At 35.3% G+C, this 18,593-nt stretch overlaps 3 protein-coding genes across 3 annotated transcripts; all 3 read right to left on the bottom strand.

Moving 5' to 3' along the window:
* Positions 1–3,182: 3,182 nt before the first annotated feature.
* LOC118744993 (cytochrome P450 6g1) lies at positions 3,183–9,172 on the bottom strand. Its single transcript, XM_036478474.1, has 3 exons — positions 8,681–9,172; positions 3,807–4,598; positions 3,183–3,653 (listed from the first exon to the last, which is right to left on the bottom strand). Exons 1-3 carry the CDS (start codon positions 9,143–9,145, stop codon positions 3,354–3,356), a joined length of 1,557 nt encoding a protein of 518 aa, XP_036334367.1. The 5' UTR covers positions 9,146–9,172; the 3' UTR covers positions 3,183–3,353.
* A 5,677-nt stretch (positions 9,173–14,849) lies between these two features.
* Positions 14,850–16,695, bottom strand: LOC118744989 (methyltransferase-like protein 25). The gene is made up of 3 exons (XM_036478469.1): positions 16,267–16,695; positions 15,980–16,186; positions 14,850–15,926 (listed from the first exon to the last, which is right to left on the bottom strand). Exons 1-3 carry the CDS (start codon positions 16,657–16,659, stop codon positions 15,000–15,002), a joined length of 1,527 nt encoding a protein of 508 aa, XP_036334362.1. The 5' UTR covers positions 16,660–16,695; the 3' UTR covers positions 14,850–14,999.
* Positions 16,624–17,162, bottom strand: LOC118744990 (protein LTO1 homolog). Its single transcript, XM_036478471.1, has one exon. It carries the CDS (start codon positions 17,114–17,116, stop codon positions 16,679–16,681), a length of 438 nt encoding a protein of 145 aa, XP_036334364.1. The 5' UTR covers positions 17,117–17,162; the 3' UTR covers positions 16,624–16,678.
* Between the last annotated feature and the right edge of the window lie 1,431 nt (positions 17,163–18,593).

Below are 18,593 nucleotides of genomic sequence, written 5' to 3'. Positions count from 1 at the left end.
CATAAATAAAACATTGTCAATCAAATTGTCTTGTGTAATTAGCGGTTTATTTAATAACGCATTTAATTTGTATGTATATGTTTGTTTTTAATTTCATTCAGCAGCTCATTCAACTGGTGTTTTACAATTGCGGATTTAGGTATGTTGACCAATTTAATTTTAAAATTTTACACACAAACTCACACACACACATTTTTAATCTCAAAGAACAACAGCTTTAAACAATTCCTTTTATTTACTCTCAATTTTATATGATTTTAAAATGTTGGCAAGCTTAAAAAAAAATCATGGCCGACGATCATGGGTATTACCTTACTATAGGAGTGTACTCGTACGCCCAACTATCTAAAGTTTTAGAAAACTTTTACTGGTTTTGCGTTCTCGTGCCCAAGAAATTTACAAAGTAATTCATAAACGTACTTGTCATAAACGTATTTTTTGCTAAAGAATTATTGCAATCATCAATTTTGAATAAATTAGCTTTAATATTTACTGATTTATCGAAGATTTTGTATTTCCCTAAATTACCGGTATATGGCATGTGGGCGTGGTTATTGTCCGATTTTAAAAATGTTTGCCCATTTGGTATACTGTACCAAGGCCAACACTGTGCCAAGTTTAGAAGAAATTGGTGCATCGGTTACCAGGATATATACATATGTACATGTAACCATAAGTGGGCGTGGCTAGGCCCATTTTCCAAAAATTTATAATATTCTTATTTTTCATCTAAAGTTTATTGTAAATATCAATTTTGAGTGAATAATCTTCAGTAGTTACTAAAATATCGCAGTTTTCAGATTTCCGAAAATTACCGTTATATGGGAATTTGCAGAATGCGAAAATGTAAAAAGTCTCCCAACTATTAAAATTATACATATGTATGTACCGAGTAGAGTGGACACTTTTATTGTGGCTAATAAGGGTCTTCGCACCGATCTTGGTACTCGGGTAACTCGGTGTTCGGTAATTTTCACCCATGTATTTTGTTTGTGTAAAATTATTTTATTACCGGTTTACTGGTTACCGGATTATCTTGGCCGAAGCTTGATAATTTTCTGGTAGTTGGTAAACTGCAATCAGCTGTTCGATATTTATCCAATTTTAAATCCACCCGGTGCCGAAAGGCAAAAAGCATATGAGTAAAGAAAATTCCTTCAATTTTCTGGTACAATTCATTTTTTTATGGGAAAAGTTACGAATCAACTGTTGATAGACATAGTTTACCAGACTAACAAAATACAACAGTTGATGAAATTACCGAGTACCAACTAACAGTTTACCGAGTACCAACTAACAGGTGTGAAGATTCTTAATATTATTAAGTGGTAAGAGTGCCAATTTTGTTACGCAATTTCGATTCATACATTATTGTGTGAGTAAAGTAGTCAATTTTTGATGCTTTCTTTTCGATTATTTTGAAAATTAATTGATTAATCGAAAGGAAAATTTCGATACAGTGAAATCGTTAACCGAATGAAAATAACCGATTATGATCGGTTATTCGATTAATCGTGCCATCACTACACCCGACTATGACGAGGTACGAATAGCATTTACGCGGTTGAAAAACGACAAAGCTGCTGGAGCTGAGTTGATAAGGTGCATGCTTCAACTCATACCAGAATTTGGTCAGCTGAACACATGCAAGACTGCGTCAGGTGATGTTCGCCGCAACATTTCGCCCAGTAAAACAGGAAAATACTAAAGCGGAAAGATGAATCCTCAAATTTTCCCATTCTGCTTCCCCCTGATAATTATCTGCTAAAAGAATTACGAAACTATACTATTTTTTCACTGTGAGCTGATTTTACGACCGGAAGCAGCGGCAAAATTAAAAATAAATCTATTCTTGCCGAATTTCGCCTGACGAACTTCGCCATAGCTTTCGTTGTGTGCAATCTCTTACCGTGGAAACACAATGCCGGCGAACGGCGAACTCACCACAGCGAAATTACCGCTGTCAAAATTAGAACACCCACCGGCATATGAAATTTAACACAGCCAATCGAAATGCGAAGTTCGCTCGGCGGCGTTTCGTGGCGATAGATTTATTTCTATCGCTCTGCTGGACGATGGTGGCAGTACATGCCAAAGGTGGCCGTAAGTTTTTTTTTTTAATTTCAAAGGTTCAGAAGAAAATAGTATGTAACACGAACTATTTTTGATGGTTGAAAAATATAGTGATCGATTCGTTAAATCTGGCTAATAAAATAATTTATAATAATTCCCTCTTGCCTTATATTTATATTTGTTATCATTTCATCATTTCTAAATATGGTTTCGTTTTTCAAAATATGGTCACTTAACTTATAAGTGCGACGAAATGGTATCAGCTGTTTTCGCTACCGCTCTGATTCTGTTAAAGGTGGCGAAATAGCAGGGCGAACGGGGAACGACGGTATCGCCCAATTCGACGAACTTCTCCGTTCGCCGGGTATTGTGTTTCAAGCATTAGACGGCTACAGCACCAATCAAGAAGAAAAAGAAGCCAGTACTTTCTGATTTTTTTACGAAATTGATTAAAAAAATTCTTTAATCTGGATTTTCCAACATTTCTTCGGGACTTTAAAATGGTATTCGGGCCTTTTTGAGATCCAAAGCGCCAGAAGACCAAATATCCATGGAAGCAATGGTATGCTCTACATTGGTGTTCCAGAGGGGAATCCTGTAATATGAGCTTCTGAATAGTGGTCAGACGATCGATGGAGCTCTCTTATAGACAACAACTGATGTTACTGAAACGAGCGATTGCAGGAAAATGGCCAGGCATGGGTCATTCTTCTTCAGCCATGGCAATTCTCGTCGAAACTGTGGTCAGAACTTATCGCAATGATACCGGAAGTGCTAACCCACCCACCTTATAGCCCAAACCTTGCACCATCAAACGACGATTTGTTCCGCTCGATGAAGAACGCCCCAACGGGAGTACAGTTCACTTAAATTGAATGTATCAAACATTGGCTTGATCTCCAAAGACGAGCAGTTTTATTGGCGCGAAATCAATACATTGCCCGAGAAATGGGAAAAGTCATAGCTAGCGTTGGCCAATACTTTCAATAAAATACATTGTACCAATCGATAAAAATCCTTCCAAACTTATGCATATAACCAATATAAATATAAGTATATAGTTTTCCAAAATAATTATTTTTATCATAAAATGAATACCACGTCGAGTCTCGACTTTTATTGTTCACAGTTTATCACATACGGCTGTATATTAAAGTTTTAAACGTATATTTACTATGTACAACAGTTTTTATATGTATATGAGTTTCATTATTTAATTTAAATATCAATTTATAATACGCCTTCATATGTACTTAAATACTTCCGTCCAACGTCCGTCCTTAATTCGCATTTTGCTTGTATATAACATCATTTACTACATTCAAGTATATGCCTTCCTTGTATTGCAACAGTACAGACAAGGGATCGAAAGTTATCTCCGCTGGTGTTTTATCGCAAACGGTCACGAAATTACTTTTCAAAATGTGAACCAAACCAATTTTGGATTGTAGTAAACCTATACGGCTACCAATACAATTGCGTGGACCAGTGCCAAATGGTAAGTAGGCCATGGGTTCGTGTAGCTTTTTATTCTCAGCGCTAAAACGTTCCGGATCGAAGGTGTCAGGATTGGACCAGTACTGGAAATATAAAAGGAAATTATTTATATAATGGATGGATAAAGAATACGTGGAGGAATAACTGGAAAAGCAAACATTTTAAGAGTCTACGCCTGAGCCGACTTCACAGTAGGCATTAATATGTACATCGCTCTCACATTCCGTTCAACTCACCTTGGGATCGCGTTGTATGCCGAAAATTGGTATATAAACAGCCATGCCGCTTGGTATTTTATAATCATAGTAGGGTAGTAGATCAAACGGATTGTCTTCTTCCCTCGGAAGGTGCTCGCGATCGAGCATAGGTAGTACGGGATACAAACGTAAGACTTCATCTACTACCATACCCAGATATGGTAAATTAGTGATGGTCTCATAGGATAATTTGCCATGATCGACCACAAGAGCGTCGCGAATTTCGTTGCGCAGTCGCTCCTGTAAATCCGGATGTTTGGCCAATTCGTACAGCGTAAAAGCCATCATTGAAGATGAAGTCTCAAAACCAGCCGTTAAAAATATTGCTGCCTGCGCTGTTAGCACATCCTGCGCCTCCTCATTGTACTCGTTCGTTGCAATCGCCTCCTTTTTCAAATCCAACAACACATCGATTAAATCGTTACGTATGGTACCAGTCTTCTCTCTTTCTATCATAACGTGATTGATGGTGTTGCGTAGAAACGACGAGAATTCAGCCGTGAAAACTTTTACTTTAAATGTGCTAACCCAATTCGGGTAGAAGAATGCGATGATAAAGGAGAGCGCTCTACCGGGCGTAAAATTCACAAACTTTCGCCCGTGTGTGCGAAATTCACCGTCTGGATTCTTCAAACTATTAGCGTGTATGCCAAAGGCAATCGATGCTATCACATCGGTGGTGAAGAGCGCACACACCTCCTTGATTTCGGTGTTGTAGGTATTGCCAGTCTTTGTGTGTTTCAGCAAATGGGACTCTAACTCAGAGCCAATCTGAAAAGACAAATGCAGTTAATAAAGGCCTATATGCACATATTAGGGATGCCATTCCCGGGATTCCGGTGTTTTTGAGGTCCCGGGAAGCCCGGGACTTGTTTGCATTAATCCCGGGATCACGAAAAATTTGAGATATCGAATTGATAGTAACAACTTGTTTATGAATCTTGAAGTATGATTTTTGTAAAATGCCGTTTTGACTGCAATTAAAAAAAGCTTGAAACATGTACTTTTAAATTGCAGTCTGAGCCTTTTTTTGAAGAAGATTCAAATGAATTTACTCATAACATCGCTAATGTGAACGAAGGAGAGATTTTAAGGGAAAATTATGGCGTTTTCGTTTCTACAAAAAAGTTTGCCTTCCCATCGCCCCCTTCTTAGGGTTTGTGCGTAGAGGGCAACGAGAAGGTTGAATTTTTCGCTACAAACGAAATCAGCATTAGATAATTTTTTGTATAAACCTACTCAAAACTTCCTCAAACCGAAAAACTTATAATTTGTCCGACGTGCTGGTGGAAGTTCAAATATTTTGTAATGGAGGAGATAGGGGTCATTATCTTCAAATGGCTTATGACTACCTTTTGACAGTTCAGCCTAAAAGTGTTGAGAGCGAAATATGTTTTACATCAGTTGGTTTTGTATTTATGTAAAAACTTCAGGTCAAGATTAGAAGACTCCGCTTTTACGAAAAAAATTTTAAGTGCCATAATAACAACACCGGCACAAAAAAGAGGTGTGTGTTTTTAACCAGACCCACCTAACAACATGTGTTTCGTTCGACCCGCTGAGTCCGATTCTGAGATCCGTTTGAGCCCTCAAAATTGCGAAAAAAGGCAAAAAATTCGCCATTCGCCATAGAGTAGAACATGATAAAATATTTATTTATTTAAATGTTTTTATCATGGAGTAGAATAAATATGTTTAGAGAAATTCTTTTTGTATATTTTTGTTTAATGGTTTTCTATTAATCAGTACTTTCAAAAGTACCTGGTATTTGCATTGTTATTTGTGATGTATATGTACGTTCCTCAATCACATGGTTTTAAAATATAATTAAAAAAATGTTTTACTTTAAAATTTATCTGATTTAATAAATATCGCTAGCTCAGAGTGCAAAATTGCTAAGTCCCAATTCAAAAATTGTACAGGAGAGGAAAAAACTTCTTATAGCCATTTTCTTCAAGTATTTCGCAAAACTTTGGATAAACCATTTTGCCTGTTAAAAGCGAAGCAAAACTCCATACAAATCAGAGAGATTCGATCTTTATTAAAAGATTTCGAACTAGTTTAGCCTTATCGAATTTTCAGAGCTTTTTTTGGACTTTGAAAATTTTCCTTTCATTGAATACACTGGTCTACAAATTTCAACTTTTTTTCTGCGAATAAGACGGGACCTGGTGTTTCTGAACGGATTTTTCGTGCTGAACACGAATCCGGGGTCAAAAATGTCCCATCACGTCACGTTTTCGAGAAAAAAGGGGTTGAAACCCCTAAAAACAGCGTTTTTGGCCATTTTCGAAAAATTATAGAGCTGAACCCTGACGTGGTACAAATTTTGCATATATCAGAAATTAAAGGCTAAACCGTGCCCTTTCGAATGAGCCCTATGCCGAATTGATCGCGTGCACCCTTAAAGCAGGGGGTGTATTTGTGTTTAGGGGTGCAGGAAAAATTGATCACAGAAAGAATTTCATCTTAAACGACCATAGAAAATTAATAATGCCAAGGTTTTAACTATATTAAAAGTCGCTGATTACGAATCTGCAGTTAGATTTTAAAAATTTAAGAAATTTATATGGTCGTTTAAGATGAAATTCTTTCTGCGATCAATTTTCCCTGGACTCCTAGACACAAATACACCCCCTGATCTAAGGGTGCATGCGATTAATTCGGCATAGGGCTCATTCGAAAGGGCACGATTTAGCCTTTAATTTCTGACATATACAAAGTTTGTAGCACGTCAGGGTTCAGCTCTACAATTTTTCGAAAATGTCCAAAAACGCTGTTTTTAGGGGTTTCAACCCCTTTTTTCTCGAAAACGTGACGTGATGGGAAGTTTTGGACCCCAGATTCGTGTTCAGCACGAAAAATCCGTTCGGAAACACCAGGTCCCGTCTTATTCGCAAAACCCTTGTAGACCAGTGATATAAACGAGAAAACATAGAACAAGGACCTTTACCCTTTTCGAAACGATGTATTTCTAATTTATCTAGCCTCCTACATCAAAATATGATTTTTCATAAAAAGTGAAGTTAGCAATATTTCACTCTAAGCTAGCGATATGTGAGTTTTACAATCAGTTTATCGTAAATTTTAAATAGTTTTATTTCAAAGTATGTTTAAATGCTTTTAGATATTGAATTTTTACTAATATTCATAAAAGTTATGACTCAATGTGGATTTGTCCCGGGATTCCGGGATTACTTAAAAAATATCCCGAAATCCCATTATCACAATTTTCCTCATATTTTGGCATCCCTAGTACATATGGCCCAAAACGCAGATTGTTACATAACATTTTGGCTCGCACTGCTTTCCAAATACCGCTGAAGCTCGCTAGAATACAATTTTCGGATAGTTTTTCTTGCATTTTAAAGCAGTTATGTGGCATTATTTAGTATATATCTAAAATATATGTAACTCCTGTTGTTTAGGAGTTATGAATGTTTCAACAGCGGGCTGTTAAATTACAATTTTTGAAAGAACTTTTTAAAGCTTCTTTATATTATTGAAAAAGTCTGCTCTCCTAATATAATGTTTTCAAAAGTTGTTACACAGTTTCTTAGCTTAACGATGGAACTCAAGAACTATGTATTAACTGAACTGAAACAACCAATTTTGAGGTACCAATATTTAAAAAAATTAGTCGGACTGTTGCGTTACAGTAAAATACTGCTACGTTACCTGTGCGATATACATGTAGCGATAAGATAATAATTGGGTTTTTAAAGGGCTTGACATCTGATTCAAAGCAATTAAAAACATGATAATTATGAATACAGATGTGAAAGTTTCTGAGGTTGTGGAGCTGAAGGTCGTTTCCGAAGTATAGCTTACAATTTTGCTTGCAAAATGAGCCCTATCTCAAAATAAAAAAAAAAATAAAAATTTATCTGAAAATCTATCTATCTATTTATCTGAAAGACGGTTACATAACAATAATTTTCCACTGAAAACACATGGCCAACAAAGAGTACAGGGAACTATTTTATTTGATTGTGAAAAAAGGCCGAAATTGCTCGATGAAAACTAAGTTTTTGCCATATTTTAGCCTGTTGGATTCCGCGCCAAAAACCTTTTTGATATTTTGGACTGCTACATTACATTAAAAAATACTGCCGACTTTGAAGAGAAGCAAATATATTGTAAAAAATTGTGGTCCTTAAATATAAACTACCCTTTAATTTCATATTTTGCTTTTTTAATTTTCATTAAATTAAAGGTGTCTCAGGTTTAATTGAATTTTCATGTTTGAGAGAGGGAGATTCGTGTTAATATTCCAATATCTTGAAATATGTGTGACCCAGATATAATCAAAAATCTGCGAAACCTGAGAAAAAATTGTTCCCCATTGGTTTCGTTTTCGGCGATTTAGGCCATATGTGGAAGCGCAACTTTCAACATTAGACCGTACCACCTTAAAGGCAAAAAAAAGTGTGCCGTATGCCTTCGAATTTGAAGTATCTTGGCAAAGCAATTTCGTACATTTTTTTATGGCCGATCTTAGAGGCTGCATGTTTAAAATTTTCGTCAAATCTTGGGTATTTACAGCCGGATGTTAAGGTATGATATTTATATCGACGTGTTTTGTCAATTTTTTTTTTTTTTTGTTCCAATGGTCGTTGATCCTAAGTTCCGCGTTCTAGCTATAATTTACCTTACTTGGCATTGGAAGGCAGGTAAGGGTGATAGGAACTGAGGTCGACAGGTAAGTATAGAACGGTGTTGCGATGAGCTTTATCTTACTTATAAACAATCGACCAAAACAATTTTTTTTTTTGTGAAATTGCCTGGCAAAAATACTTTCGATTCAAAGGTTATGTTACGGTCTAATCTACACATTTGTTTGATTTACTTGCCTCAGTCATTAGCGTATACATTTGCTTAATTTTTCCCGAAGTGAACACCGGTGAAATTCTCGTTCTCAGCTCCCTCCATTGTGGATTGCGTACGAAAAATAGATTATTTGATGCCAAAGGATCACCGTGTGGATCACAAGCGGCAAAACGATTTGAGAACTTTTGAAATTCTTTGATTAGCACGGATTTGATGAGTTCCGGCTCGCGTAGCACTAAAGCTGGTTTGTTTAGTATATAAATGCCGACTGCTGCTGCTTTCGTCACCGTAGCATCCTTATAGACATCGGAGAGATACAGGAAGAAACTGTTGCTGAGCGTAAACATGACTTGAATGTTGCCAATCAGTGGGAATGGTTTTATAAAGGGAATGTTGTGCCGCTTCCAGTACCCATATGTGTAACGACACCAGACGTATACGATCGCCAAGAGAGCCGCCAAGAGGCCAATGGTTTCTGTAGAAAGCATTTTATGCACTGCTTTCGAAAAAGAAAAGGAAGCGAGAGAGAAAAAACATTATTTAACAGAAGAATAATTAAATAACTATTGGATTTTGATTAATAAATTGAAAAGTTACTAATAGTCTAGTCAAATTGGCATTGAGGTGCAAATTAATTCACCGTCGATGCAAAAATACCCCTTCGAAACGGCCTGAATCACATATTAACTAAAAGTGTCATAAAAATATGGATGCAGAACATAGCGAAACAAGTAATTTTAAAGAAAAAAAAAACGACTTCAATTTTCATATAAAAATTTAAGAGTACATTTAATTTCTTCATGATCCAAAGATCGGATCTAAACCAAATTAGTATGGGACCACCCTTCCTTTAAAAAAAGAATTATAGAAATCAGTTGACGTGGTGCAAAGTTATGCGGTAACATACATACATAAAAGAAATATTCCGACGAATTGATAACCTCCTCCTTTTTTTGAAGTCGGTTAAAAAAGTCGGCCGCTGTAGTGTAGGTTTAAGCTCTGGTGAAAGCAACATCGCAAAAATATATAGAAAAAAGGTTTCTTCTTAACAGCGGTCGTCCCTCGGCAGGCAATGGCAAACCTCCAAGTGTATTTCTGCCATGAAAAATAGGTTCTCATAAAAATACAATCGCCGTTCGGAGTCGGCGCAAAACTGTAGGTGGCTCCCCTTTGTGAGACAACATCAAGGCACACGCCACAAATTAGAGGAGAAGCTCGGCCAAACACTAACATATGTGTAAGCGCCAATCTATTATTATAAAAATAAAACATATATGTCTTCATATGTATGTATATAAAAATTTTAAGTTAAGTTCGTTTGTTCGGCGTACGAAAACTCAAAAACTACTTCATCGATTTGAAGAATTATATTTTTGGCTTGTTCGCTATAAACTCCGAATGATATAAAGCATAAAAAAGAAGATTCGTCAGCTATGTATTTGAAAATTTTCGATTAATTAAATTCATTAAATAAATGAAATATTACAACTTAAGAAAGCTTAATTTGGAAATTATTGTTTAAAAGAGTTTCCACATAATCGAAAATTTAATTCAATTAAATAGATAAGATAAAAAACATATTATTACAATCAGTCTTTCGTAAGACAATTGTCAATTCTTGCAGCTATCTTGAAAGCTCTTCTCTGTCTTTCGAAGGAATTACTGAGTGATCTGCTAACGATGAGGTTTTTTAGCAATAAAATTTCTACAGATTAAGTTAAATAAAAAAAAAAAGTTTTTTCTCTCTTTGAAATAATAAAAACTAAGAGGAAAGGAACGTCAAATTTAAAAAAATTTAAAAGTTAAATTAATAGAGAAAAAATAAATCAAATTAGTTTTTAAAAGTTAAATGAAATTTAATAAAATATATTTTTCTTTTTAAAATAATATCTAAAAACTAAAAGGAAATTGAATTTGAAAAAATTAAACTAAAAAATAAATTAAGTTCTAAAAAAATAATTTTTCTTAAAAAAATAAACACATAAAATTAAGTTAAAAAAGAAAAATTAAATGAAATTAAAAAAAATGTAGTATTTCCTTTTTAAAACAATAAAATTTAAAAACTAAAAGAAGTTTAACCTAAAAAGAGAAAATACACATAAACAAAAAATTCCGCTGTCCGAGGACTCAAACCTCGAATCTATCGAATGGTACACCAATGCTTTGCTCTCTTGGCCATTGGGACTATTGGAGTTGCGCTAGCCCAATGATATACGAGTGCTTTCTCTCAAAAGGGCTTTTGACCATGAAAGTTGGCAATGAGAGCTTTTTTGTAAGTTTGTCGAGCCAGAATAAACAAAATCTTTCATAGAGGCGGGGATTTTTCATACTGATCTCCAAATCGAAGAGTCTATTCGACCACCGAATTCGGCCAGAGTTTTTCAGGCACAGGTCTTTGCCATAGAAGAGTCGAGAAAAATAATTTTGGCCCGAAGGTAATAGGGACCAGCATTGCTATTTTCTCGGATCGATTCCCATTTCTCATTTATATCCGATCGTGAAAAGTTTCTAGTTTAAGCAGGATTCAGATTCGATTGCGAAAATTATCGGGTGTCGTCTGTGACGGTAGCTTTTCGACGTCGAACTTTCGGCGGACATATCACAACGTTATCGATTGGGTTTTTCGTCTTTGACGAGGGTTAAACCAAATGCTTTTTATAGATGTTTCGACTCTGATGTAGGGTAGTACAATATACATAACTTCCATGTACCGTGCTGCAGCGAAGTCGATGAGCCTCTCCCCGTTGTCGGAGGTGTTGTCCTGAAGACTAAAATTTCCGACTGTTGGACCAAATATATTTAGCTTTCCTGCGGTTTGTTGTAATTCATTCACTGATGGGGTGAACCTGGATAAAAGATAGAATGATTGACTCGGTTTTTTTTTTTTTTGAAAATCTATGCACGTTTTTTTGAAATCTTGATTTTTCGAATATCGAATAAACCGGATTTTTTTATCGAAGAAACTGGTTATTTTCATTTAATCCAAATCTTGACTTCTGAATAAAACTTTTAGGTTATTCAAAGTTTTGCAGTTCAAGGGAAGCCCCTAAATAGTTTCAAAATTATATCCTAGGTTATGTGTGGATGAACAGTATATCATATCAGATTCCAATAAACGAATGCTTGGCGCTTAAACGCTTTCTATGTGTTTGGCCGAACTTCTCTTCGCGTTCGTGATCTATTTTATTACACTTGGAGAGTGGCCATTGTCTGCCGAGGGGCGACAGCTGCTTGAAAAAAACTTATTTTGCTGTTGATGGATCCAGAAATTGAACCAGGGATCTCCCGAGCAATAGTAAGCATCTCTAAGCAACCGGTTACGGCGGCAAGAGCACTACTCAAAACCGAAATAATCATAAAAAAGCAGTAAAGTATTAAACAAAGACCAAGCGGGAATTTTGCACTAATTTTATTTATTTTAATTTTTATATAAAAAACTTTGTACCTCTTTTGCCTTTCCCCTCTTATTATCTTTACTGTTAATAGTTTTATTGTATTTTTTGGTCATGACTTCATACCAAGGTAAGCATTTTCACTGTATAAAAATTATGTAAAATAATAATATAATAACTCGAAAACCAGATTTGGAAAAAGGCGAATAATCGAATACCCTAATAAAAGCACTGTTAAGGTCTACGCCCAACTACCCACAACAAATTTGTGCGCTGTCTCATAGCGGCTATAATAGATGTCGCAGCCTACAAATTTTCAAATCATAAAGCCCTAAACTGCATATTTCTGCTTTTTTCGACTTTCATAGCCCGTGAGTATATACATTTTTGTTCTAGGTAATCAACTCAAACGGTTCAATAGTTATAACATTTTTAATGAAAAAATGTGCCCACCGACACCTTTCAAAATTGGAATCAAAATTTTTCCAAATGGGAGAATTTTCTTCTCAGTAAATTGGTCCTTTTAGGGTCCTGAATTGGATAGGTTAGTTACCGTAATGTTCATACAAGTAGGCGGTGTCACCCCAATTTTCCAAAAATTTGTTTAAAATGCATTTCTTGCTAAAGATTTACTGCAAACATCAATTTTGAAAACACTCACTTCAGTGGTTCCTGATTTATCGAAAATTTCGTATTTCTCTAAATTGCCGTTGTGTGTAATTTTTTTAATTCTCAGTGGTTTGGTATGTTTTACCACGACCAACAACTGTGCGGCCAACTTCCGTTATATGGGAAGTAGGCATGGTAATTGTCTGATTTTGCGTATTTTTAATACCCATCCGCCCTTGGCTTAAAAGAAATACACGCACAAATTTTCGTTCAGATATCATCGCTTGGCGCGCGATTCCTCGCATACGCCAAATGCAATACCACGTATAAGATAGTCCGAAAATTTTGCAAAAGGGCGAAGAAACTTATTTTCTTCAAAACATTTGAATGGTTTGTTAACTAAACTTACTAAGTATGAGCTTCTACAATAATTATTTACTATTAAATTTGTGAAGTAACCAAAACAATTTTTTAATGCCACCTTATACGTGGTATTGCATTTGGCAGATACGAGGAATTGCGCGCCAAGCAACGATATCTCAATTTTTACTCGAGTTCACGTGAGCACAAACGAACGGATGGAAAGACAATCACTTTTCATAAATACCAAATATTTATAAAACCTTAGTTCGCGAAATAATCAGTCATATATTTTCCAAACTGGCTTGTGGTATCGTCGCATATGTCACAATATGCACTCGCAGAGCGCAATACGATTTGCTGGAATGGACTTGAGTAATTTGATTTACGCTTGGGGTCGGACTTTGTCACCTTTGAATAAATCGTTAATATTAAATACGTTTTTTAATCTCATCGACATTAATTAGGCACATACTTTTTATTTAATCTATTTAGAAAAATTTCGCCTCTGGACATCGGCAGTTTTGATGTATACATATACACCTACTCAAATATTCACAATGTTTTCCATGTTACATAAATATTTTTCGTTAAATTCGTATATGTAAGTATGTATGTACATAAATAAATATGCTAATCCAAGTTTAAAACTTTATACGAAATTTAGGAAAATTCTAAAAATTTTCAATATTCATCTTTAAGATTTCAAGGTTTTTAACCGGAATTAAAAAATAATAATAATTAGCTCAATTAAGCGCATGTTTTAAGCGGCTAAGTATTGATTTTATATATTTTTTTTTTTTGCTGACGGTGCTACTCATTTTGTTCTAAATTAAACTACATACATAAGTTCGAGAGGGAGTATCTAGTCTTCCTGCCGGGAAAACTCTAATTTTCCTATTTAAATTCTTTGTAATTTATTTTATTTGATTAGTTTCACTTAAGTGAAAATTTATTTTATTTTATTTTTGTCAACTTAATTTAAATTTATTTCATTTAATTTAAATTTTGGCCGAGCTTCTCAGCCAAGCAGTAACATATGTGTAAGCGCCAATCTATTATTATTGTTATTATTAATTTGAATTTAATTTTGTTTAATATATGTTAAATTTGTATATTTCACTTAATTTTTTAAGACATTTGAAAGCTTTAACTAGGAAAAGATTAAATTTTTAATTTTTCAATTGGTCTATTTTATATTTTTCGATTTGCCTAAATTTTCACATTTCACAATTAACAGATGTACTATTTAAATACATATAGTTTTTAATTTTTTTATTGAGAAAAGTTTTTTGCGAAAAAACATGCATTAATTTCATTTTGGAAAACATTTGTCCACATGCTCATAGGTTACATACTACACACAATTGCACTTTCTTCGATTTTTAAATTGCTTAGGATATGTATGTATTATTATGATTGTATGTACATATATACCCGTATGTTTATATCTTTACACTGTTGCATAGTAATTACCTTTACCAAATTTTATGAAAAAATCGTTTGTATTCTTTTCCGTCTTTCCATCTGCACTTCAATCGAAACACTTAAACACAATAGTCCCACAGGTTTGTGCTTATATTAGGTCTATATTTATATATATACTTGTACTTAAATTAGCAATATAAATAAAACAATAAGGTGTTATCAAATCTCAAGTAGACGTACACAGAGAAACAATCGCTTGATTAGCAGAATTACCTAAAATCTCTTAAAAGTAATAAAAATATGTATGTCCTTTATTTTCGCTATTATTAATATGCAATGTGTCTTGCTATACGTACGCTACTACAAATATAAACACGCCATAAAGAAAACATTTTCAATCAAATTATCTTGTGTGTAATTAGCGATTTATTTAATAACGTATTTAATAGTGTGTATATGTTTGCTTTTAATTTTATTCAGCAGCTCATTCAACCGGTGTTTTACAATTGCGGGTTTAGGTATGTTGTCAAGCATGTAGCCTACATTATTGACGTCATCTATCCGCGTCCTTCACCGCGATAATGCCAAAGCGCCGCGGTGATATAACTGCATCAAATACCGATAGCAAATAACTTTTCTCATATCCCAATTCTTTGAGATATAACAGCCGATCTAACAATATTAGACTCTCTAGCACTTGTGCAAAACACATGCGCATCAAGTGGAATAAATGCATATAATGCGCATCAAATGCATACTGCTGCTGCACTCTTTCAATAGATTCCGCACTCCAATGCAAGTCGGCATTAGATGTAGAAAGTTTTTTACTACAAAGCTCAATATACTCGCAAAAATTGGTGTACTTTCGTATTTTGCCTACTTGCACTTTTTGTTTTAAATCGCTGGCACTCTCCCAAATCAATACTTCTAATAGTGCCCGATAATAGAGCGAAATATTCATTGAGCTACGCTCGCTAGTGACGCGTTCTAACGATTGTGTGGCTAACATGCGCGCGTTACGGCCAAGGGCTATGCGCTTGTCACGTAGAAATTGGCTCATTGGAAACCCGGTTGTGGTTTGAAGCGCGGAAACCTTTTCATTTTCAAAATAATCTGGCTTAGCGTATTCTTCTTGCAGGAGGTGATAACAGCAGCCAATATTGCAGATTAGTTTGCACTGCGCTTGTTCGTGAAAAACTCGTAGGCATGTGGGCGCCAAGTTGCCGCAGGTGTGTAGACCAGTTAGACAGATATATGATGTATCGGCGGCGTCTGGAAAGTGTTGTTTCAGCAATTCAGATATATTTATATCAGGGGTGATAAACGCGGCTGTTGTTTTGTAGAGTGCGCCTTGTTTAATTAAACTTTCAACGGGTTTGTACGAAGTATTTTCGTTAGTTGCCGGTTTCTTTCCACGTCGCGCGGGCGTTAAGCCCTGTTGCTGTAACCCTGAACGTTTCACCAATCCATTCCAAACGCGCTATGACGACATATATTTGTAATTTAAATATTTTGTGATTGCTTTGATACTACCTGAAGCTTTCGGTTACGTTCTAGAGCGCTTTCTGTGTTTAATTCTTGGAAGTCTATACCAAGCACACGGTGGCCATACTGCAATGCTAGGCGAGATGATAGGTAACCTTTGCCATCGCCAGCATCGACAACGAAAACTTCAGTAGTATCTCTATGCGCTACGCTACTTTGAATCAAGCGATCAACTAATGTAGCAGTTATCTCAACCTGCAAATTAAAATGAGATATAAATGCTTGCATTTTCATTAGCCAAGCATAACAACGTACATAAATTACAAACCGCTTACCTCATGTCTTTTCTTTTCACTCATGAATTCTTTAATGCTTAGATTTTGCTCTAAGTCTGCAGCTAAACCGAGCTCTTTAAATAAAACTTCCATTGGTGTTAATAGATCGACACATTTATCTAGACGTTGGCGCTCGCATGTGCCTAGAAATCTTTTGAAACCACTAAATTCGTCAGTATCCACACCTTTGTTCGCATTTTTCCAAAAAACTGTTTCAATGCAGCTTTGAACACTCTCCACATCGGGAACTTCAATTTTCAGTTCATCTGGCATGTAACGTTGCCAATATTTTTCAGTTAAATAACTAACCATGTGGCAGTTGACAAACTCCCAATGCGGCTGCATAAATTGTAGAATCTCTTCCAAACGTGCGCGTATTTGACCGATGCTCATCTTGCTGATTGCTCAAGATTTAAAAAGATAAATCTTTGTTTTTGCCCTGCCGAGTTGTATCGACGTCTTCCACTTTATTGCCAAATTTACCTACTTTGCCAGTGGTCAGTACACGCACACGTTTGTACTGATTGCGTATGCTCTCTACCGTTCCAATTATATCTGCTTCTGGATTATTATCACGTGGAAAGTCGTCTATGCTTTTTCGCAATTGTTGGAGCGAACGTCGGACTTTTTCTGTATGATTTTGTGTTTGCTGCGCCACAACAGTGGCATATATTTCAGCTAGTTCTACACCTAGTTGTACACCTTGCGCGTAGCCCAATTGGTAGCCTTCTTGTTCGCCTTGTGAGCGTCCTACTTCCAATCCTTCCTCGTAACCTTCACGATTAAGTTTTTCCTCTGCTAGGACAATGTCGTCGAGCAATTCATTAAAGTCCTGCTTCTCGGCGTTCATATCAATGCACAAAAAATGTTAACGCGGTTAAATAAAAACAATTAATTTGACAATTAGCAGCTGATCAGCTGAAGTGAATGCTTCTTCTTTTGTTGACTATGGTGAATGGTATTCTATCGGCAGTGATCGGACTCGCCTCATTGTTGCGTACTGCCACTTTTTTGAGCATCACCACACAAAGTCTGATATCTACAACATATTAGCGTTTTTGAGTACCTAGTTTTATTTCTGCTCGACATAATTTTCTTACGTTTTAAGCAAAAAATTGGAGAAATGTTTAGCTATTTGTACAACGATTTAGGGGTGGGGGCGGAGGAGGAGGTGGTGTGGGCCCCACAATACCCCCTAAACGAAAGAGGATTGGCGCCGCTTTATGAAAAGTCACCCCCCCCCTACCCCTCCCACAGACCTCTGGGGAACTGTTTGAAAATAGGGGAATTTTAGCGTTTTTGCAAGGAAAAACCAAAGTTAAACTTGCGTCCGAAGAAGGGGGGCTGAACACCTTTTGCAGAGAACACCTTTTTGCGTAGGCGGCCTTCGGCCACGCTTAGGGATTATAACGCTTACTACGTAGAATTCTCCTTTCTGTGTGACATAACTGGGGCTACCGTCTGTGTGGTAAACCTGGGGCTGCCGCCCCAGTGATGTCTATTTTGGTGTTTTAAAAAAATATCTTGTATATAAAAATGTATATACAAAATTATAACAAAAATTTGCAACAAATACCATATTTCAAACTGACATTATTGTTAAATTAGTGCACAGATTTAGTAAATTAAATTTTTGTAATAAAGCGTGAACTGTTGTCTACAAGTGTGTGTAAAAGTTTTTTGATTCGATTCACGTGTTTGGGTACAGCAACCCAAAATCGTTGTACAAATTCATAAACAGTACCCAAAAATTGTCTAAAAATTATATGTTTCGCTATCTAAATATATATTTTTCAGCCAATATGGATCATCATTGTATTATTTTTAGGTTTGTATTTATTATAAATCTTAGTTCTAAGAATTTTCATTATTGTTATTCTTATGTTTATTATAAATCTTAGTTTTAAGATTTACTATTTATTTAATTTTTCTGACACTTCCTGTTACTTGTTGTACTATAAAAGATCGTAGATCTTCTTGTACAATGTTTTTTCGCAATAAATGAATTGAAATGAAATGAAATAAACACTAAACACTATATGGTAAAAAGAATTATATAATACAAGATTCCACATTCCCGGCGACGATGAAGTTTCTCAAATAGAAGTAAACAAAGCCGAATGGGAGGATAAAACAAACTTTAAAATAGTAAATTTTCTAAGTAATCTATTTTTTTACAGGAAACGTGGTTTTATTTTGTGAAACTGCAAAATATATGATTTTTAAAAAGAATTAATATCGAAAATGTTAAAAAACGGCGATTTTTGTGAAAGAATCAGCAAGTTTTAGTACATCTAAAGTTTCTGAGGCGTTGTTTACTTTTACTT

Source organism: Rhagoletis pomonella, unplaced genomic scaffold (genome assembly GCF_013731165.1).
Source record: "Rhagoletis pomonella isolate Grant_MI unplaced genomic scaffold, Rhpom_1.0 Rhpom_scaffold_00008, whole genome shotgun sequence".
Taxonomy (NCBI): domain Eukaryota; kingdom Metazoa; phylum Arthropoda; class Insecta; order Diptera; family Tephritidae; genus Rhagoletis; species Rhagoletis pomonella.
This window is presented reverse-complemented; position numbering and strand designations above follow the sequence as displayed.